General features: G+C 38.8%; 1 protein-coding gene across 1 annotated transcript in view; it reads right to left on the bottom strand.

Annotated features, from left to right (window-relative positions):
- LOC135475813 (zinc finger protein 574-like) overlaps nucleotides 1-24,906 on the bottom strand; it is a 70,839-nt gene that overhangs the window by 44,429 nt on the left and 1,504 nt on the right. The window contains exons 3-7 of the mRNA XM_064755753.1: nucleotides 22,653-22,889; nucleotides 22,078-22,150; nucleotides 19,649-19,851; nucleotides 17,311-19,053; nucleotides 16,106-16,231 (exon numbers count right to left, since the gene is read on the bottom strand). Of these exons, the coding sequence (XP_064611823.1) occupies nucleotides 16,106-16,231; nucleotides 17,311-19,053; nucleotides 19,649-19,851; nucleotides 22,078-22,150; nucleotides 22,653-22,889 (2,382 nt within the window). The remainder of the gene's footprint in view (nucleotides 1-16,105; nucleotides 16,232-17,310; nucleotides 19,054-19,648; nucleotides 19,852-22,077; nucleotides 22,151-22,652; nucleotides 22,890-24,906) is intronic.

Genomic DNA, 24,906 nt, shown 5'->3' with positions numbered 1-24,906 from the left:
TGTGTATTATTTCTAAAGCTTCACAAATCACTTTTTTACATCAGCGTTTATTTTTTTGAGGTCTAAAACAAACCTTGTGGGGAAAATAGCAGCCCTAACACCTATCAGTCAGCAGCCAGATGCTTATTTGCGCTTACCACGCCATATCTAGTAATACATATGGACAAAAAAGATGTATCTTGGTTAGTTTTTATTCGACGACATATCTGTGTAGTCGCCTCGTGAGTGTTAGTGACGCTTCCAGCTCCCCAGAGGGACAGCCTTCCTGCTGTTTGAATGCATCCGTGTTTGCATTTTTCATCATCGGCAAGCTCATCTGACCCCTGCTCACTTTAGTGTCAGCACACAAGAGACTTACAATTCCAGAAACAAGTGTCATGTCGTATGTGCCGGAGACGGGCGTGTAATTGACAGTATTTACAACTGAGTCCACAGTTCGCCAGCCCCGATGCCATTATCCAAGTCCCTTATCGCCCAAAACTAATTACAGACCCATCTTCAGGTGCCCATGACGGCAATTTTAGTGTTAATATTTTGAAAACAGATGTGTCATAATTGGGTCAGGGGTCACATTCCTATTACAAAAGTGTTGACACTTTCGCAGTGAAGGGTTTAATTTTCCCCCCGGTTGTTTCCTTAATTTCATTTTTTGATGTGAGCAGCTCTTTTCAGCTGTGAATGAAAGGTGGAATTCAACACGTCCCAAAAACACATGTGAAAATGACGAGGGTGAGAGTGCCTTCTTAAATCCCCCATTAATCATGTGAACCCCCAGGAATTCACTGAACATCCCCAGGTATATTGTAAACTCAACTGCCATCCCAACAATGGCTCTGACAAGCCATATACTCACATATTCCATAGGATCTACAAACAATGTCAATCAACACCTATAAAAGACAACCAAAAAAACACTTCATGCACATGTATTTCACATGTAAACGTATGTACTTTTACAGCTTTCCGATGATATGTTACATGCATGACCTGTTTACCCAAAACATATACACTCCAAAAACTTGAAAGCAAATTAAACATGTTCTGTAACATGATATATAATTACATGTAAAGATTGCATTGGCAAGTTGCAAATTATTCAAAGACCTTGAAATGTGAGATACATATGAGTCAAGCAAAAAGAAATCAAAAACATCCAATAATTTGAAAATGAAGCTATATATTAAACAGGTAATGTTTATGTTTCAGTGAGATTTTTTGTCACCTCGGAATATAAGGTTTTATGGACAGTCTCGAGGATGAAAACATGTACACACATAGCATCCTATGAAAAACTTTATATAATCAACCATCAGATAGCGTTTTGATTAAAAACACATCCTTGTCATGTGTTCCTTGATGAAGCATCTGATTTCTACTTTGAACCATATTTTCCTCTTTGATACCAAAGGTTTCTCTTTCCCATGCTTAATTATCACAGCCAATCAATTATCAAAGACTGGCCATTTAAGCTTCTACAAGATGTGATCCATCATCGAGAATTTGTCTTATGTACCCGTGTGTCGCAGAAGTGCATCATTTGATATCTGGACTCTTCTTTCAAACAGGTACTGAATTTGACAGCAAAATTGATGACAAAATTACAATTTCAGCTTGTCTTAAGAAAGCTATTTGCAATATGTGAGGCTTCTAGCCCATTTATTGACATTTGTGATACATACACACTGCCTATCAGTCACTTTTATCTCAACAACATGGGGGAATATTGTGAACTTTATTGCGGTTTCTAAAGGAGGTCAAGTAGAAGTCGATGTAACTGAAGTCCCACAAATAAGGTATCTGAGCTTGGAATATTAAATGCTGAGTATGAATTCATTTGGAATTGAGTGAGAACAAAATGGGCAAATTACCACTTAATTACTTCCTTCATTAAAGCCATACCGGCATATGATACAGCCTATTCTGTCAATGCAGGCATGGCTTCTTCAGAACATTGCCAACTTCGTGAATTGTCAAAAAACCAGGCACATTTGAAAGCAATTTATTCACTGACTAAGAAAGTGTAACTATTCATTCGTATGAAGGTAAGCAAACAGTAAGGCTTTATAAAAAGTAGAAAGTATAAATATATATGTACACTGCATCTCCTTCTTGATGCAGAGCAATACCAAACACAATCTACATGTACCTGACAACAAAACTTTTGTACCCTATTAACCAATTACCTCCTGTCCATTTGTGTATTTTATCATGCTTTTTAAAAAAAAAAAAATAGCAGAAAATAAAATCACCCTCAGTTCAACTGGTTAAACTGACAAATCCTTATGAAAAAGACAATAGCTACATGTATAAGAATGTAGCATAAGAATGTTATCTTTTGCCCTCATCTGAAATCTACTATACTGTTTTCAAATCTAAAGAGTTATGCTTTTACATTGCAGTCACTTACTGATATTTCTTACTGGTCAGATTTGCAGAGTTTTCAGGGTATTAGAACATGTGAACAACAAACTTTACTGCTAGTGTTTTCAGGGTATTAGAACATGTGTACAACAAACTTTACCGCTACTGTTTTCAGGGTATTAGAACATGTGGACAACAAACTTTACTGCCACTGTTTCAGTGTATTAGAACATGTGTACAACAAACTTTACTGCTACTGTTTCAGTGTATTAGAACATGTGGACAACAAACTTTACTGCTACTGTTTTCAGGGTATTAGACCATGAGTACAACAAACTTTACTGCTACTGTTTTCAGAGTATTAGAACATGTGGACAACAAACTTTACTGCTACTGTTTTCAGGGTATTAGACCATGAGTACAACAAACTTTACTGCTACTGTTTTCAGAGTATTAGAACATGTGGACAATAAACTTTACTGCCACTGTTTTCGGTATTAGAATATGAGTACAACAAACTTTACTGCCACTGTTTTCAGAGTATTAGAACATGAGAACAACAAACTTCAATGCTACTGTTTTCAGGGTATTAGAACATGTGGACAACAAACTTTACTGCTACTGTTTTCGGGGTATTAGAACATGAGTACAACAAACTTTACTGCTACTGTTTTCAGGGTATTAGAACATGTGGACAACAAACTTTACTGCTACTGTTTTCGGGGTATTAGAACATGAGTACAACAAACTTTACAGCTACTGTTTTCAGGGTATTAGAACATGTGGACAACAAAATTTACTGCTACTGTTTTCAGAGTATTAGAACATGTGGACAACAAAATTTACTGCTACTGTTTTCAGGGTATTAGAACATGAGTACAACAAACTTTACTGCCACTGTTTTCAGGGTATTAGAACATGTGTACAACAAACTTTACTGCTACTGTTTTCTGACTGAAGTGCAAATACATGTAAACATACATGCACAAAGCAGTATTCACAAAACAGGCAGCCAGCATACATGTAGTACATCCAAGTCAACTGCAGAATTTTCGTCCGCGACTAATCTAATTCTAGTAAGATTCTTTCCTTGTCTTTTTCTGATTGTTACCATACTCCTGCAAACTGTGTGTCATGTAAACAGGGAGACAAGATCAAGATCCGGGGTCGAGGCTCACCGAATCGATAAAGATGTGATGACATGGAAGCGGGCGAAACAAATGGATGAAATGATTGGAAAAGATAATTCTGTCAAATAAAGAGATAAAAGGGAGGCCGATATTACACAAGTGTAAACAAACGAGGGATTTTAAAACGTTTATTACCATATTGAAGGGAGAGGCTAAAGAGCTTGTTCTTGAGAGGGTCGTAGCGTCTGTGTCCCGAATTATAGCGCACGGATTTCTATGGGCTGCCCATCCATGTCTCGGAATCTGCGCTTCCACATTAGTTTGCCATTTCCAAGGGTAAATTTGTCCCCGACTGGGTGGGTATTGATCAGGAATAATGGGGCTGGCCTGTAGCTATTCTGGTGGCTGTGAAGAACCGTGCCCGGGACTCATAAAAATCACTCCACAAACCTCTTAATAAGCTCATCTTTGGTCCATTTTGGCCCCCCTTATGGAGTGGGCCGAGTGCCCCGGTGAAAAACGCTGACAGTTATCGTCCCGATTCCACTGACCATTGCGGTCAGAGTCACATCCAAATGAATACGTCTAATTGGCCGTTTTTCAAATAAAAAGGAGCAGATTTATGTCCTCCCTCGCTAGGGCACATTAATAAACTGCCATATTTCATTCCTCAGTTGACAGGTTTAGGACAGAGGGCTCAATGACTATGGCTGATCAATCGTTTTATCAAATCCACTTTACAATGAGAGGCTGAGCAGAAAAAGAGATAACAAATTTGCCAAAGGTTAAACATCACGAAATGAAAACCCCAGCATGTCCATCTGTGTTCCAGCAGTCTGTGGGGGGGGGGGAGGGAAGAGGTCGGTTGGGGGAGGGGGGGGATTGGGAACAATGCAGAGCAGCAAGCGATATCACTTCAAAGACTGTTTACAAGTCCCTCTAAAGGACACTGATTTCAACCAAGGCGACTTACCACATGATGCAATGGCTCGGACAATAATAAGGACTACATTAGTACAAGGCAAACCAGAATGGACTCTCCTTTATGATAAAACAAACGGCAGCAGGTACAACAGGCACAAAGTTCAGGACAATAAAAATTCATTTGTGATCTCACACGATTTTCCCAGATTCTTGAATAAAACTAGATATTCCTACATTTCAAAAGAATGTTCACCTCATTAGGCAAGGTTTACAAATCACAGCTTGAAGCAGCCTTGACATGATAACCAAGCAGAAGAAATGGAGATAACCAAGCAGAAGAAATGGAGATAACCAAGCAGAAGGAATGCTACAGCTGATAACACTACAGCCAAGCAGTTATCACTTATAAGCAAACTGGCAATGGGAGATTTTTTCAGATAAAACCCTTCTGTCGCTAAATGTAAGGACTGTCCTATTGTGATACATAAATGTTAGGCAACTTTTCCTGACATTAATTTGCCAATCACTTGTCTTGCCGTGTTTTGGAGGCACAAATGCCACCTCCTTCATTCGGGAACTTCACAAGAGTTCAGCTAATCAATTTTCTCAATCTTTCGTCTTATACTCCAGATATCTTTTTGTGAAACGTCCACTTTATAGCATAAATGTGATAAAAATAATTTTTAAAAAATTATAAAATAATTACTTAACATTTTTGACAGGTCACAGGGTACAATGAAACTTTTTTTATTTTTAGTAGTAAAACATTTCAAGCTTAATACTCCTCTAATGCTCACCTACATACATACATCGGCACATATTAAAAAGACATCAGTAAGCAAATTAAAATGTATTGTTTACTCGCTAGGAAATCACATACACAATATCTGTCATTTTTTGTTTTTATCTATCTCTAAATCATTCATTAAACATGATTCAAAAAAAAAAACAAAAAACAAACAAATTCAATGATTGAAAGAAAGTAGCACAGTTCACTTTAAAGTTTCATCAATCCATAATGTTCAGTGATCACAAAGTTAGTCATAGCTAGACCAGCAATCTCAAGTCACAGGCTATTTTCTAGACCACATGAATCCATATATAGACAGCCATACAAAACTTTGATCAGACATACACTTGGCGGATTATTTTCAAAGTTGTAAATTAGTCTAAAGTGTAATTATTCCCGCAGGCATGCAATTGCACAGATATCTGAAAACTGCTCAGACAGCTGGGTTGAAATGTACATACGACAGGTGCAAAGTCACTTGATTAGTCATCGTGAGGATAGATGGGGAGGAAGAAAGGATATCATAATTTAATAAGTCCATTAACATTTACACACCTGACCTGAAAAATGTAACTCTAAATCTATAAATACATAACGCCTAAACACACCAAAAATAATCGTTAATAGTGGTATTCGCAAGTTTGTAAACAGTATACCTTCAACACACAGCTTCTTTTATACTATTATTTTATTTCACCCATGTGCATACGAATTAGGTTTCCAGAAAACTTTTCAGATCAACATTTTTATTACAAGCAATCCACTGCTTACCCTAGATTGCTTTAAAAAGCTGTTAAACACTTTCTCTGACAAATTATCGGAAGCCCACTGAAAGAACAAAGTGAATCTAAGTTCCTCTTTCAGTATGTCATGACAAACATCTATATTTCGAGCTGACCGTCTAGCCATCACTGCCTTGACCACACGATAGGCGATGACAGGAATTAGTGACCACATTTGGCTGAAATAATTCAAGGCGCCGACTTACAAATGGCTGCTCATCCATGCTCATCCAAGCTGGTCAGCGGGCGCAATGAGATGGAGATTTTGGCAGAGCCAATGACGTTTATGGGCCACTTTACCCGCAGAGATGTGGTCAAGCGTCAAGCTCAGTTAAACTGACCCTAATGGTCAGGCACAGAATCCATAATTCAGACGACTTGGAGAATTGGCCAACCTACATGTGAATCTATCTCTAATACATGCAGAGGACCACGCCACAGCATATGTTTGTCTTTCTGTGATTTGCTTCTCACATGTACCTGGGTGACAACATCATAAAACTATCTATTAAGCTTTACGACATTTCAACAAGGTGCAAATCATTGACTGTTCGAAATAAACTCTTTCAGAACTTTATTTCCATGTCCTTTACTTAGACTTACAAAAATACACATTTTGTCTGGGCTAATTTGGCCAATTCAGTTTCATCAAAAAAAAAAAAAAAAAAAAACCACTAAACTTGCAAAATTCATAAGTACAATGAATGCACCGTAAACCTATAAAGCCTATAAAGCACTTTATTAAGTGGAATTTATGTATACAGTTTTTTATGAAATGACACCTAAAAAGCTGTTTGTGTCACTTAGATGCAAGCTTCATAAAACTGCATGTGCAGATTGTTTCTCTAGGTTGGGGAAATTGGGGTATATGCATTATTAAGTTAAGACTCCTACAAAGTCTCCATAAAAAAAAAAACATGATTTCATATACAAAATGTATGCACTAAGGTACCCTGAAAAAATTTTCATATATTTACCCGAAACTTAACATTACAATACCATGTCCTCCATGTTACCTTGGTATCAGTATATATGTAGATCAGTCCTATGTTCGCGATGTGCGAATTGTCAACAATCACAAAGTCCTGCCATTCATATATTACATGCAGCTTACAAGAAGAAAATGGTTAACCATAACTATTAGGTAAACATCTTCAGGTAAAAGAAATGTACCTGAATCTTGTCCTTGTTGATTGGATGCTGACGAAGAAAACATGCATGTACATGTTACAGAGATCTGGAGGTCATGCAATTGTCTGTGCAACTGTTTAAGATGTATGAGTAAACAAGGTAGATAAAGTCAATTTATATCAATAACTTGTAAGATTAATAACTATTCTAAGATAATTGTAAATTCAAGTAGTAGCTTAGCCACAGATATAAAACTGATAAATTTTTTCAACTTCCAATGTGGATCACCTCAAAAACAAATTTACAATGGTTTATTCTGTGACACACATGTAAGCGTATTGGCTTTATTTTTTTCAGTACATATGTGTTTGGATGACGAGGAATGGTCACAAATAGGATGAATGAGGCTAAGCACTGATTTAGGACCTGGCCGTCAACGACAACTTACATTACCCAGAAAGTCATGATGGGCCAAAGTCAGGACAATAGTACCCAGGAAAAGACTGTCAAAATCCCCTTGCACCATCTTGTATTCTACTGATGACCACTTCTGCTGGGCAGGCAGCATTTCAAGGGCTTTTGCCTGTGTGGAGAGTAGCCATTATTGTTACATTACATTAGCGGATTATTTTATGAGGTGACAGAAATATGACCAGTTTATTAGCCTGGCCGATTGAAGGGAGCTCTGCAGACGCCTTACGACACGTCCCAAGAAGGTTCCTCGCCACTTTCCAACCAAATTACAGCCAACGGATTGGAAAGGTTTCAGACGGACTCGATACGGCAGGTGGAGTTGGCGTGATAAGGTCAACCATTGCTATTTTGTCTAAACGGATTTGCTTAGAGGAGATTTTTCCACAATTATATATGGAAGGTTTGTGCTTTCGGCAAGGGCAGAGTTGGGTGAAAGTGTGCAAAGGCTGGGGTCAAACAGACGCTGTTATGCAAATTAAATCAAATCTGACGTGGCTGAATTTCTTTCTCGGCCTCTGAATCAATTTACGCCAAAAAAGATTTTCAATCGGCATCCGTGTGCTGTCAGAATTTTGCACGGTGACTGGTTTTCAAACAGACTTGTTTCGTCTCTATTCCTCATTAATACTACTATAATCCCTAGCCCGACAATGACAAACGAACTGCAAGTCCTTTCAATGTCTCCTTTAAGAGATGTGCTATGCCATATGAAATGTGGTAATTGTATTAATTATGTACTTGCTACTCCAGTCTCTCAGAAACACAATGCTATCCACGATCTGTCACTCAAATCTAATTCATTTTTGGACATAATGCCTAGTGGACGTTTGGGATAGGCCCCATTGAATTCGCCCTGCCGTTCTCCATGGAATAAAGCGATTGCTAGAGCAGTGAGTTAAGCAGAAGTTTTGGTAGTCACAAGACACAGATTTGAAGCTGGCCAGGCAGAATTATCACTCTAATTCCTAAATAAACTCCCACAGAAGAATCTGGCAAATGGGGGCTGCCAAATCTCGTCTTATTAAATCACAACGGTTATTCCGAAAATCAAATTCCGATACAGAGACTTGTCTTCATGCCCAGTTGTCTCTTTGATAGAAACCCTTAATTCCTGTCTCGTTATCAGAGATATATTGAGCATATCAGTCTCCACCCTGGTGAACCCTATCCAACACAGGCGGCCAGGAATTATAAATTACTAATACAAAAGCTCAATTACAAACTGTGGCTGGGTACCTCTGAAAAAAAAAAATATTGAGTCATCGAAATTATCAGTTAAGCAGACCAGTTTGGGTGGAAAACCCAAGACTTACTGTCCAAGGGTTTAAGGACCGATGGCCCAATAATATGCCAGTCTACTATATGTTGAATCATCCGCAATGGGAAAAAAAGAACAGCAAGTGGAGTCATAAAGCCTGCAGTAAATTTCCAGCAAAACATTTGACTGGAAACACACTGACATTGATGAATTTAATGCTCAAAGACGTAGACGTATCTGTAGTTATCCCGTCTAAGATTTTTTTCTCACGCTACAAAAGTTTTACAAAGTTACGCAATTTATTCATTTTAATTATGTGAGTGTTAATTTAATGTACTGATCAGAGTAGATATCTTTTGTTCACAATGGCAGTCTTAACGGGACACATATCTTCAACAGGTTTACGCACAGTGGAAGGATTTTTTCTAAATTGTGAATTAAAACATAAAGTCTACTTCACACTAATTTCGTCTAGTTGACTGCTATTCTAGGCGGAATCTTTTAGCCTGGAGTAATTTAGGCCTATAAACCCTGTAGTCTGCTGTTTATTCCGTAACATTTTGTGGAGAACTGGCAACGTATTATTTTCTGCTTATCTTCAGCTTGGACCTGAGTTGCCATTGTGTGGGAAGTGGTACTCCACTAAGTATTGTAAATAAAAAACCCTAGAAATATAAAACTATACTAATATATCAATGGTTTATGACATCATAATAAAGAATTTATGGCAAACAATGTTTAAATTTGTTGTATTAAATAACAGAAAAGAAATGCAAAGAAAAATTATAAAATAATCATTTATTACACATTAATTTTTTTTTTGGATAGTATTATCTCCAGTTCTTCACACTGGTTTTATACTTTAACTTTCAACATCACATCGCCTTAATCATAAATGCCATAACATTTTTAGTGCTGCATCACTAAAACACACTGTTGATGATGGTCATGCCAGATGGCACCTAACCTACTCAGACACAATGTACATGAACAATGGGTATACCACTACTTGGCATACCTTTAAATGCTGAGTGCCAAGGAAGCAAGTGCATAGTTGTATGCACCGAGATTGCTAAAATGATAACAGAGGATGGTCAAATTGACTTACCTTTCAAACGTAATCATATATTTTAGCAGTATTATGGGTGAAAGAAACCTGAGTGTTCAGAGTAAACCGTCAAGATTTGGCAAATTATAGACTAAGTATCCCGAAAAAAGGTCATCAAACATTCTGCTACTATTCTGGAACACATGTTTCTTGTAGGCTATCATCCAACGTGTAGCTTCCAAGCAAACCTTTGAACACCTTCCTAAGATCAATAGAACTCTAAATTTCAGAGAAATGAAGTCAAGTATTGTGTGTTACAAGCTCATGAGGGTGGAACATGTGGAATGGGGGTGTACTTTTTTTCCTGCATAAGTGCAACTCAGATCCGAAGGTTGCGAGAAAGTTTACCACAACCTTCTCCCATATGACCAGAGAGGAAGCCATCCTGAGCCGGAATGAAACGCATAGTGACTGCATGGATTAAAGGCTCCTGAATCAATGTACTGCAGTAGCACATTAACCACTCAGCCACAGAATCCCCACCAAAACTTTGAATGTTCTGTTCTGGACACCTAGTGTAGTCCTTCATCAAAGACTCAGTGTAATGTCCTTCATGTAAGTGCCATATCTTACTTTCCAACATATACCAATCAAATACAGGGGAAGTAAACGAACACAAATTGACAGGTAGGAAAATATAATAAGCATTTCTGTCCTGGCATGATACTCTTTCTGAGACTTTTAATTTTCAAGACCTAGCCCAAAAAGCGGGATTAATCTCACTTGAACTACAAAGTAATAATACCAGAGAAATGACATTTTATGTCAAAGTTTTCCATCCACATACTGCCTCAGATGACACCGACCAAAGCCTTTGATGGAAAGAACGAGCCAGGCGGACATTATGTTTATGTCGCTTTCATTTTTCATTGCAAATTGTCTATGGCCCGTTAACCTTTTGAGAGTGATGACAGACTGGACAAGTCGCTGGGGCGTGGATTCATTACCAAGCTCCGGCCAGCATTGTGGCATACTGTGTAATATTTCTCGCCTGGGTGGAGATTAAGCAGACTTGCTTTGGGGCACTTCATAAAGAATTATTAGGCAGTCAAGGAGAGGTGAATATTACGACACACTACAGCAAGGCTGAGGTAGCCGCACAAAATTGCTCATCCATCCTGGTCGACAACTTTGTTTTCGGGTCATAAACAAGCAATCCTGCTAGCTAGGAGTGATACGGAATTCTGAATAAACCCAGGCCTGCTTTCTCTCACACACAATCTATGATGCATCTGCGTTTTTTCACCTGCAATAACAATGAGCTAACAAAACACAGATGCAAGCAGAATTGTTAATATGTTCGGTTAAACTTAATCCCTGTGGGATCTCAGGAGCTGCCAAGAGATGAGACAGAACAGAGAATCCTGGAGCTTCTGCGTTCTATTCAGTAACAGGTCTTTTGTGACTACTATTCTGCAAAATGGTAAAAAAAAAAAACACACACACACACACAGGGGCACGAAAAGTAGTCAAGTACACGGTGGTTCACCACAGAAAAATCCACTTATAAAACGATGCAGCATGTTACAGACTGCAACTACCTGTGCGTGTAATGCACATATATCAATACACAATATGAAATAGACCCAAGGAGTTTTTGCAGAGCTCAGTTTTGTACATACCCTAAATAGTCAATAAATTTGAGAAGTAACTTTAGATGTAATCTGAAAACAAACTTGGAAGACTAAACATGTCTTGTTTAGGTTATAGCCTCACAGGAATGTATGCGAAATTATACATCAACCTCTCCAGGTAGCAGCTCAATAAACAGATTAGGCACCATTCATTTAATATACAAAAACATGCACGACGTCTGTGGTTGATTGTGTTGAAGATTTAGAGTGTGTGTGTAGGAAAGGCAACAAAGAATAAAGGTTGCACCTAGAGTGCAGCATATTATGTCACAGAATGAATGGTTATGGCTGTTGTGTGATGTGTTTAAACTATGGTATGGTACAGACAAGAATAGTCTGGTACGAATGTTCAAGTCTGTAGAGTACCTATAGCACAGTATGTTTATGGGGCAAAGAATATCCATGGAGAATGCACCTCAGTAAAGTATGGTACAGCAAAGAATAGCCAGAGAGAATGTAACAACATATGTACTACAGTAAGGTAGAACAAAGAATACCAATGGAGAATGTACCTCAGTAAAGTATGGTACAGCAAAGAATGGCCATGGAGAAAGTACCTCATTACAGTATGGTAAAGCAAAGAATAGCCATGGAGAATGTACCTCAGTACAACATGGTAAAATAAAGAATGGCCATGGAGAATGTACCTCAGTACAACATGGTAAAGCAAAGAATGGCCATGGAGAATGTACCTCAGTACAACATGGTAAAACAAAGAATGGCCATGGAGAATGTACCTCAGTACAACATGGTAAAGCAAAGCATGGCCATGGAGAATGTACCTCAGTACAACATGGTAAAACAAAGAATAGACATGGAGAATGTACCTCAGTACAACATGGTAAAACAAAGAATGGCCATGGAGAATGTACCTCAGTACTGTAACATGGTAAAACAAAGAATAGCCATGGAGAATGTACCTCAGTACAACATGGTAAGAGAAAGACCAGTCATGTATGTTGAACAACATCTATATTACGGTATGGAGCAACAAAAAAAAAATCAAACATGAAGAATGTATGGGCCTACTAAAGAGCAGTTTAGAACAAAAAGAATTAGCCAAAAAAGATTGGACTGCATTTCAGTTTGTATATGTATGTGCTGATTACTGGAAAATGTTTTTAAGTTTGGATGTGCGCATGAGCATGGTTTTTAAGAAATGAACTTCAAGGCCAATACCTAAAATCATACAGATTCACACACCTTGTACGAGTTAGCATATATATGCAAACAACACTGCATGCAGCCCACCATGATGGCAAGAAGATAACAAAACAATATTTAATTTGATTTATTTAGGTAGGTGGTTTACGCCGTACTCGAGAATATTTCACTTATACTACAGCAAACAAAATTATTGTGGGAGGGAACTGGGCAGAGCCCAGGGGACACTCCGCAGGTTGTTGGCAGATCTACCCAAGTGTGGCCAGAGAGAATGCCACCACAGAGGCCCCAATCTTACATTTTAATAAGAGACAACGACTAAAGACATCCCACAGTGAAAATTCCAAATTGTCCGGGCAATTTGTGAGTCTATAACACAGATCTAAAACTGTTTCCATGAAGCAATGTTTACATATTTCATTGTTGTTTTTAACTCAATACGCAAGATGATGATGATTGGACATGCAGTTGGAAGAAACTGGAATCTTTGGGGGATGCCAGGGACCCTTGGTAAGTTAATGATGAACTGTCTGATGTGTAAGGAAGAGACATCTACACAATGTCGTTTGAAAACAAATCGTCTATGAAGAATGCTTGAATGTATTAACGGCCATACGATCATCTCCCCCACATTTATTGCCACTATCAAAGTGCCCACAACACACCAACCAAATAAATGAATAAACAATATATGCAAGTCACCACCAAAAGCGAAAGTGAAAGAGAATTCACAAATTCTGTTCAAGGCCGATTTTGAATCCACACCTTCATAGTTCCAAAGACTGACAGACAAACTTGTATCAACCACTTGGCCACAACCAGCTTATAAAATTACAGTCATGTAGCCCTTTTACATGTATGTGTACTTGCAAACAGTATAGAGTATAGAAAACACAGGGAACAGCACATAAAACTGATCAGTTTCACAAGGCATGGGAGACAACTCTTAACACCAAGACTTTTGGCGGTAAGGGAAGGGGATGGGGGGCTTTTTCAGGAGTGTATGTATGAAATTACATACAAGAACAATACATATGTGAACATATAATACATGATCTACATACATGTAACAATGTGATAAATTTATCATAAAATGTTGCTAACAGTGAGGTACAGGTTTGTTTTTGAATCTAAAATAAAATTTTTTTATTCTAAAATAAAAGAATATGAACTAAAAGAAAAGCTGATGAGCTGAAAGACAAATTGATGAGCTAAAAGAAAAATTGGATGCAGTCATGAAGCCTCAGTGACATTCAGAGAAGATTCAGTGATCAAGGTTTCTAACAGAGAACAAGTTTATTGAACATGCACTATCAGGCCATGAGAGAACAATGAATTAAGTTATCTTTGAATGAAAGGGAATATTTTCTGAACTATATGTTTGATCTATGTATGCTTGTAAGCTTGGGGATTAAAATCGTTCTCAACAATTTTTCAGTCACATTGAAATGAGGTACATGTGCCATGTCGAAGACACCAGACATGACACCCCACCCAGTCACATTATACTGACACCAGGCCAACCAGTAAAGTTGCTTGCTCTAACCTCTCACTGCTGAGCGCTAAGCGAGGCAGCAGCAAGTACCATTTTTAGAATCTTTGGTACGACACGGCCGGGTTTGATCCCAGGGTCTTTGAGGCGGACGCTCTAACCATTAAACCACGAAAGCAGTTCCTGTATGTTTGATAGAGACACATGCATGTACATGTAGATAAATGCCAAATTTGAGTCATTGCTTTCATCACCAAGCTTTCATCACGACATTACATTTGTAGCATCTCCTCCAACCACAATGCTGGCTGTTGCTGTCAAATAAGTGACATATTCTTGATGCGGCATAAAATAAATTTTTGTAGCATCTGCTCTTGAACACTTGTGTGCTTTGGTGAACACTTGTGTGCTTTGGTGAACACTTGTGTGCTCTGGTGAACACTTGTGTGCTCTGGTGAACACTTGTGTGCTTTGGTGAACACTTGTGTGCTCTGGTGAACACTTGTGTGCTCTGGTGAACACTTGTGTGCTTTAGTGAACACTTGTGTGCTTTGGTGAACACTTGTGTGCTTTGGTGAACACTTGTGTGCTTTAGTGAACACTTGTGTGCTCTGGTGAACACTTGTGTGCTTTGGTGAACACTTGTGTGCTTTGGTGAACACTTGTGTGCTTTAGTGAACACTTGTGTGCTTTAGTGAACACTTGTGTGCTTTAGTGAACACTTGTGTGCTCTGGTGAACACTTGTGTGCTTTAGTGAACACTTGTGTGCTTTAGTGAACACTTGTGTGCTCTGGTGAACACTTGTGTGCTTGAATGAACACTTGTGTGCTTTAGTGAACACTTGTGTGCTCTGGTGAATATTTGTGTGCTTTAGTGAACACTAGTGTGCTTTAGTGAACCTATCAATCACTCTTTATACCATTACAGTTCTGCCAGAAATTTCCCCACTCTTACTGTTTGTGGAAACTTGCAAATAATAAATAGCTAATGGCGCTGCTGGAGTTGTCAGTACAGGCTTGTGTTTGTTAAAGATCCCTTGCCTTCCGACAACATGGCAAGCAAAGTCAGTGTGCCACACAGAGGAAGTTTGCCAGTAGCTTGCCAAATGTTGGTGGTTTACCCTGATAATTTTATTACATAAAAAACAGACAGCTGACATACATGTATATGTCATTTACCACATTTAGAGTCCATTAAATGTGAATGAAAATGGCAGACTTCCCTTCATACACAATGCACAGGCCAAGGGATATAACTCCAAAGCTTGCAGTGCTTGACAAATTGAATCAGGTTATCTCCCTTGTACAGTGGAGTCAAATCATTACCCCTCCTCAAACAGTTACTTATTTATTTATTTATTTGATTGGTGTTTTACGCCGTACTCAAGAACATTTCACTTATAAGACGATGGCCAGCATTATGGTGGGTGGAAACCGGGCAGAGCCCGGAGGAAACCCACGACCATCCGCAGGAGGCTGGAAGACCTTCCCACTTACGGCCGGAGAGGAAGCCAGCATTAGCTGGACTTGTACTCACAGTGACTGTACTGGTAAGAGACTCTTGGGTCATTATGCTGTGCCAGCGCGCTAACCAACTGAGCAACGGAGGACCTCTCAAACAGTTACTGTTCAATTACATCTGTAAATCATCATCCATTCCTACACAACATGCAAGAGAAATAATATGATATATCAAGGCCATCACGCCCAAGCTCTAATGCTGCAAGGGCAATAAAATGTTACGATGAGCAATCAATTAAAATGATACATCATGTACTGTACATGTACTACTGTGTAACCTACAGAATTCATTGGTCGCCACACGCTCTCATGCACACACAACACAGCCAGGCTCACCTGTGTGACGCTGCTCTGCTGGATTATCTCCCCCTGTCACAGCCCCCTCTGTACTCTGCTGTGTGACCCCACGGTTCATTCCATCACTTTTACCTCCATCCTGTTCCACTCGGACTGACTGCACACCTAGTTACATGGATTACAATTTACAAACGTACAGTCAGTTTTTTCAGGTGATTAGTTCCAAATACAGCATGAAAAGTCTCATTAAACAATCCAATACAGCTAAGGATTTATGGCAACAAAAAACAATAAATTTGGCAGTATAAACTGATCTGTACTTCGTGTAGCAAAAGCGAATAGATTTCCACTTCAATGGAGCAGCGTTTTCTTTCTTTTTCGTAAAGCTGGATTTATCTTTATTTTTGAATGTAAGGTACTTAATTACGTTTCATTGTAATTTCATTCACACTGTTCTAAGAACTCAACCTTGTAGTGGATTAGTACTGCAAGGTTATTTTTCTTTCCCGCTAAGTAATGCTCCATTCCTTAAAAAAAAAAAAAAATTAAGGAATAAAATGTTATGGGGATATTTCGCGACTTAAAACTAACCCTATGTCAGAGTATATTTATATTGTAAGAACAATGAAGATAGAGTATGACTGATTGGTTACAGATTCAACAGCTGTGTGGTCAGGTTTACAGGGGTGAACCTTGAGACAACCATTATGCCTTGTCAGGTAACACTCAAGTGTCCTCACTCCTCACAAAGTCAATGATTTAACTACATGCTATTACATCTACATGGAAATGCCGTTTTCATACACTTAATGTCGTTTTGGGTTTGTAAGTGGGCAAAACCACAACGTCGGATGTAACCACTACCCTTCAGCAGCTACCCAAGAAACCTCCTGACTTAAATAAAGCCACAAGTTCATATGTACCAGCCAGAGCAGGAGTCAGCATGTTTAGTGACCAACGCAGCCTCAACGATCATGGGCCAAGCATGTGGGTAGAACAATGCCTTTAGCCATCTGAAACGGCAAATGAGGTCCCTCAGATCATGTGACAATGTCACATACTTTGCTCAAGAACCAGATTTGCATTGGTTGATGTGATTTGACCTGGATCTCTCCACTAGAGAGAGATCAGTGGAGATCTGAAATGTCAGTCAATGCCATGGGTTTCTCATGAACATAAGCAATTTTTTCACATGATTACAGTAATACAAAAGAAACATTCATGAACAAGACCAGGCTACTTACCAAGGGGCCCTGTACTCTGTATGAACTGTATCGGCATGAGACTGGGTGAGAGGGAGGTTAAGGGCGCATCCCCGCTCCCACTGATGCTGGGGACGTGGACCACCAGACTGGGCTGAGGTGTTACCCCAGACGTCCCCTCTGCCTGACTGGGTATGACAGCCTGGGCACCGGTGGGGAAGACAACCTGTACGGCACCAGGGGCTGCTGCTATCGGATGGTCGATGATTTGAGCCAGTGTTTCCAGGTTAAGGCGGGGTACCGCCATCCCTCCCTGTGTCACCTCTGCGGCTTGTACCTGCGGCAGTCGCTGCTGCACAAGCTGAATGCTAACAGGCATAGGTGCTGTACTTCCATCTGCTGCAACGACAGAGTCTGGAGATGCCAGGATCTGCTGCTGTTGTTGTATCACGGGATGTTGTTGTTGTTGCTGGAACTGGTGCTGTGGTTGTTGCTGAACTTGCTTTTGTTGGTGCACCTGCAAATGATCCTGGAGCTGGTGTTGAACACCAGTTTGTTGACGCTCAAATTTAAGCTGCTGATGCAGCTGTTGTTGTTGATGTTCTTGTCCAACTGACTGAGATGAAATACATGTAGGCGTGGCAATGGCGATCTGTGGAACAGAATCGGACTGAAATTGGCCTATGAAACCTGCAACTGGGGTGCCCAGGACTGCGACAACATTGTCTGCTCGCTGTCCTGATAAGAACTGGGTGCCGATGAACTGAGATTCGGGGAAAAGCTGCCCACTGGGCACTCGGAGGAGAGGATACTGAATACTAGGTAACACTTGGAGGCCCGATGAATTCTGGATCAGTCGCCCTGTCGGCACAGCTGGTTGCTGAAGGTGATGGAGAATCTGGGCTGTAGATGTCTCCACCTGAGGAGAAGCCTCTTGTACTGGGGGAGAAAGTACCTGTTGTTGATTTGTGTGAGAGACCGTCTGTGATGTGGACGAGGTCACTATACCGACACTGCATTGTGGGACAGTGTATATGTAAGAGCTGCCTGGCTGTGCCATCAGAGGGTCAGACAGGGGTTGAGATGTGAGAGGCCCCTGTGTGCTCTGAGCAGCTGTTTGCCCAAACACCCTATAACCAGAGGAGCCTAGAGAGGCAAGGGCAGCTTGACTCACTTGTGCTGGACCTCCAGTACCTTCAGTAGGGGCAGTAGATGTTGAAGTATCTGTGCCTGCTATGACAGGGTGCTGTAAATCCAGCACTGCCAATGCTGTACTCTTCAGACGGATTTCTTTATGCTGCCGAATGTGACTCCGAAGTGAGTCCGCTCGCACAAAGGATGAATTACATTGATCACACTGGAAACCTTGGCGGCAGAGTGTCCTTCGTCTGGAGCGAATAGGATGAGCTTCCTCGCTCATAGCGATACCCGAATGGTGGGCATCTGACGATCTCTTATTTGTCTGAAGTTTGGTTTTCTTGCTGCGAATTTTCTCCGGGTGGCGTTTTCTGGTGTGCGTTTTAACGTTTCCATTCTGTTTTGAAGTGTAGCTGCAAAACTCACAGCGAAATGGCCTGTCGTCGCTATGAACCCGCATATGGTTTTTAAGGGCAGTTTTACCTGAGCATAAGTAATTACAGGTAGCACACCTGGCAGGTGTGTCAGGGTTGTGGGTTTTTAGGTGTTCCTTATAACCCTTTTTTGAAGATGTACTGAAGTCACACTGTTCACACTTCATCAGTGGGTCCATGGCATGATTGATACGAATGTGACTTTTCAAATTTCCTGAGAGAAAATGAAGTAATGATTGTTAATTAATTTGAGTAGCACAAAACAAAAAGTTGACTGTCATGTAAAATATATTTAGACTAATAATTATTTATTTTAAACTGAAAAAATACTATGTTGGACAAGTAATATTGTCTGCAGATTTCTTACCTATTGCTGCAAATGTGGCTTTTTAAATTTAGAACATGATAGAACATGAAGAATGAATACAATAGTAATGACTGAATTCATTTAAATCAAATACTAGTCTGTATATTTTTCACACTATACTAATCAAACAATTTTTCAAGTCCACGACTGACACAAGATCATTTTATAGGTGATTTGAATACCGAAGTTTCATAAAATTTCATTGTGAATTACATGTAGAAATTTCCCGTAACATCCAAATCAACCTTCTTCACATAAGGTTCACATTATTAAGTTAATACACCCTTAATGTAACTTAACACGAAACTTTTACATGAACAGATGAATGAATTTTCCCATACACCTAGTATGTTCACATTATTAAGTTAACACAAATTCTTAATGTAACTTACAGCTACAGCTTTTAAAAAAAATATATATTCTGAGAATTTGTGGAGGATACCTTTGATAGAACATTTGTAGTCACATTTGTCACACTGGTACGGTTTTTCTCCTGTGTGGATCCGCATATGTCGCTTTAAGTCCGTGTTGATCTTGAACTTGGCGTCACAGAACTGACATTCGAATGGGGAATCTCCTGTGTGAGTGCGCAGGTGGACGATTAGCTGACTAGAATTGCGACTAGCGTACGGGCATATCTGACACCTGAAAGTAAAGATGTGTACCACAAAAAGTAAAAAATAATTTCAATTCCAAGAATTTCCCCATGTCAACTTCTGTATTCATTAAGTTGTTTTTTTGTTTTTCTTTTTAAAAACAGGATCAAAGAAGGGAGATCACTCTTCTTAAGTGGTTGTCTCCCTTTGCTCACATACAGCTGTATAAATACAGATACATGTATTTCCAAAGTTTGAGATGTTATCAAATTATACGTATGGCTTTTAATTCATTCTATTACAAAATTAGACAAATTTTATGTTCTATTCTGACCACCATGCACTGTTTGTGAATGTATGTGAAAAGCAATTCATCAAGCACTGCACAAGGATAAAAAAAAAATGTCAACTGGCCAAAGATCACTATAACCTGTCTGAATGGCTGCCTGTAGATGCCTGTCTAAATCAGTAATCATGGTTGGTTAAAGGGGGATATGAAGTGATTACACTGCAAATAATGCGCCGAATTGGTGACTTTTTGTTGTTGTTGAATTTCACATATTGGTGGGAGCTTTAATCCAGTTAGAATCAGTTTAAGGAAGTTAAGAAAAGCTGGTAAATTTAACAAAAGTAGATAAAAAAAAAAAAAAACAGCTCTCTGTCTTGCTCTGCTATTTTGTTTATATTGTATACAGCATTTCTTATAATTAGCAGTGTTGTGTTGTTTTTTCCTTTTTCTCTTTTTCTGAAGCTTGTGTCTTAATCTAGTAAGATTTGAAATTAAAAACTCATTTAGTGAGATAATCATTGCAAAATGTTGGCAAAATATAGACTTTTTCATGATCCCATTCTTTTCACCACACTATGCCTTAAAAACACACTTAATCTCATCAAACTGTATTGCTGAGAAGTGTGTGGGTTTTAACCTGCGCAAAATGATTATAAACACTGACGAAACATGGAGACATGCCCATATATCCTCAAGGATGAGTCGGTCAAGCTACAGCTGAGGTTCTACATGTACCCCAATTACGAAGATCCCCTAGTCTATTTTTTTGTGAATTAAATTAATTCAGTCATGGACTGGTATAATCACGGTGACAAACTGAAACCTAGTTTACATGATGATATCTGCTGTAACATGATCAAAACGGAAAATTTATGTTTTAGAAATCAACAACAGAGCCCCTTTTTTGTTGGCATCCACCATTGTGTTACTCTTATTTCACATGTATCAGAGGCCCCCACATGAGCCCCTTCTATTGGCATGGAAAAATACTGTCCTGAAGATCAAAATCTTCTACCCAGGATAGCCTGGGTAGAAAATGTATCTGTTTACTGATAGTCACACAAGAAGGGCAGGTGCATTTCTAAATGGATGCAGGACCTTCACACACCAGCATAAAGCTAATATGTCACATCCTTTAATCTTCATGCAACACAACATGACTTTGGATCTCTTCTTCTTCATGTATAAATGTTTTGGACAGTGTAAATTAGGTCAAATCTGGTAATCTGAGCTGAGGTTCAATTGGGTGCTTACACTCTTCATACTTTTAGACAAGTATGTACAATGAATGCATTAAGGACAGAATAAATGTTTGATCCTTCTTGTGAAGGTAGAATCCGCTAAATCTCACAAAGTTTAATTAAAACTAGGAAAATTAGGAAAATGAAAACGTATTTCTCAGTAGAGATTTTATTTTACTAGGTCATGTCATGAGATTTTGCTTCACTTCATCAAAAGTATAAGCTGGACAGGATTTTCATTATATTTTAATATGCTCGCCCCCTCTGTACAGGACCTGAAAATGCTAGCACAAACGGTTGACTCAAATTGAGCACTGTTAAATACTGGGTGACAGAATTTAGCACTGCATTCTGAGAAAGTTGTGACAATGTTACTGTTAACTAAACAGGATTCTATGATTGTTCTTCCCTTCTGGGGAAAAAAAACCCCTACCTACCCTTTTTTGTTATATCAAACAAATAATATTAAATTTTGGCCTGGCAAGTAACATTTATTTCCACCTGACAGGTGATATTTTTTAAATAACTTCTATCCCTGACATACATAACCCAACACACGTATCGTAAGTTTTATACACCATATACGCATAATTCAAGTGTTTTACTAAGAAACAGTTTAGAAGAAGAACAGCAAATTCTGAAAAGAAAAGAAAAGCAATCCAAACAAGAACAAAAGGTTTCCAGCTTTCAGCTTGGGAGTCTAATAAACATTATCAATCAATGTTAATAAAAGTTTGCGTCTTACTTGAACGGCCTCTCATCGGTGTGAATTCTTAAGTGTTTCTTCAGACTACTGCTGTCTGCTGACGCGTAATTACCTGGCAATACATGAACATTTAGTTGGCAAGGAAATTAACATCAGTTAATCAAAAGCGAACCATTGAAATGTGACCAAATGTGTTCTATAATCAAAACCTCTTGTTAAAACATTTGCCAACTAATACCTCACACTGTCTGCAGTAGATAGTTGGAAGCCTGCAGATTTTTTCTATTTTTTCTTTTTCTCTTCTATCAGCAAGTCATATTTTTGTTAATCACTTATCAACGGTTACCATATATGTAACATACATGTAAAAGCAAAATATTAAATTAAAATATGTTTAATGAGACATTACACCAGCAATTATACATCCAATTTTCTCCCCATCTATCATTTCCCAAAAGTAGTAACTAATAACTAAAAATTTTCTTTGGCTCCAATGTATTTTCAAAATACAGGTAGGCATCAGTTTTCAGTTCTCAGTTCTCAGCTAACATGCTTTGTAATACCACTTAAAGGTTGCACAGTATGAAATGTCATTCCATTGTCTAAGTACTCACAGATCTGGCATGCATAAGGTTTGTCCCCAGTGTGGCCCCTCATATGAATTTTCAACTTGTCACTTCTGTTAAATGACTTGTTGCAATATTCACATGTGAATGGCCGTTCACCAGTATGAGTTCGTATATGGCGCTTCAAATCTTTACAGTAGGCCGTGAAGAAGTTGCATCCCTCGTACGAACATTTGAACTTCTTGTTCGGTAAGCTGTGCTGTTTTTTGTATGTTGTAAACTGACCTGTACAAATATATATATATAAATATATATATCAAGAAATGTGTTTTAAAATACTCAAGGCTGACCTGAAGAAAGTTCAGAACAATCACCATGAAGCAAAATGGCCAATGTTGCAAAGAAAGAGATATGTGTGAAGCAATCCTGTTTTAAAGTTAATCGGCCTCAAAATGACATACATTTCATGTACATGTACATACATACAGGCTTACACCCAGGAGACAAAAATGCAAATTTAAATTAAAAATTATTTAAATTTCTAATTAAACTTACCAGCCTTGACCTGACTGGCCTCTAATGAGTTAAATATATTCACTCTTCTTACAACAGAAAAGCTCTAATGCCTTAAGGTTCTAGTAACACTCAGCTACTGCTTACAAACATGACAGAGATGATCACGTGCTGAGCACAGTTCTTTTTGCATTCACCAAGTACAGTATGCTGTACTGTGAAAACTGCTTATACATGTACCTGTATGTATGCTTGGGGCTTTATGTCGTACTACATTGGGCAATGATGGTCAGTTTTAAGGGTGGAGGAAACCAGAGTGCCTGTGATGAATCACCAACCTTTGGCAGGTTACTGATAAACTTTCGCACGTACATATACAGATCTGTACGTAGGCACACCACATTGGCAGAAAGGCAAATGGGCTTCGAACATCAGACAGCACAAAGTCACACAAGTATTGTCATCAAACAGTCATGCCTATATATTGTCATCAAATAGTTACGCCTATATATTGTCATCAAATAGTCATGCCTATATATTGTCATCAAATAGTCACGCCTATATACTGTCATCAAACCGTCACGCCTATAGTCATGCCTATGTAGTCATCGAACAGTCACACCTACATATTGTCATCAGTCACGCCTATATACTGTCATCAAACAGTCACGCATATATATTGTCATCAAATAGTCACGCCTATATATTGTCATCAAACAGTCACGCCCATATATTGTCATCAAACAGTCACACCTATATAATGTCATCAAACAGTCACGCCTATATAGTCACCAAACAGTCACGCCTATATACTGTCTTCAAATAGTCACGCCTATATATTGTCATCAAACAGTCACGCCTATATATTGTCATCAAACAGTCATGCCTATATATTGTCATCAAACAGTCACGCCTATATATTGTCATCAAACAGTCACGCCTATATATTGTCATCAAACAGTCATGCCTATATATTGTCATCAAACAGTCACGCCTATATATTGACATCAAACAGTCATGCCTATATATTGTCATCAAACAGTCATGCCTATATATTGTCATCAAACAGTCACGCCCATATATTGTCATCAAACATTCACGCCTATATATTGTCATCAAACAGTCATGCCTATATATTGTCATCAAACAGTCATGCCTATATATTGTCATCAAACAGTCATGCCTATATACTGTCATCAAATAGTCACGCCTATATACTGTCATCAAACCGTCACGCCTATAGTCATGCCTATGTAGTCATCGAACAGTCACACCTACATATTGTCATCAGTCACGCCTATATACTGTCATCAAACCGTCACGCATATATATTGTCATCAAATAGTCACGCCTATATATTGTCATCAAACAGTCACGCCCATATATTGTCATCAAACAGTCACGCCTATATATTGTCATCAAACATTCACGCCTATATATTGTCATCAAACAGTCATGCCTATATATTGTCATCAAACAGTCACGCCTATATATTGTCATCAAACAGTCACGCCTATATATTGTCATCAAACAGTCACGCCTATATATTGTCATCAAACAGTCACGCCTATATATTGTCATCAAACAGTCACGCCTATATATTGTCATCAAACAGTCATGCCTATATATTGTCATCAAACAGTCACGCCTATATATTGTCATCAAACAGTCCTGTCTGTATATTGTGATCAAACAGTCACGCCTACACATTGTCATCAGAGCCCCATGAACAGTGAGAGCTCGGAAATGTACCTTGTGTGTCCTAGGGATTTGAAAGGCCCTGAAAACC

The sequence above is a fragment of the Liolophura sinensis genome, chromosome 9, assembly GCF_032854445.1.
Source record: "Liolophura sinensis isolate JHLJ2023 chromosome 9, CUHK_Ljap_v2, whole genome shotgun sequence".
Classification (NCBI taxonomy): Eukaryota; Metazoa; Mollusca; class Polyplacophora; order Chitonida; family Chitonidae; genus Liolophura; species Liolophura sinensis.
The sequence above is the reverse complement of the archived record's forward strand: the minus strand, read 5'-3'. Positions and strand labels throughout refer to the sequence as shown.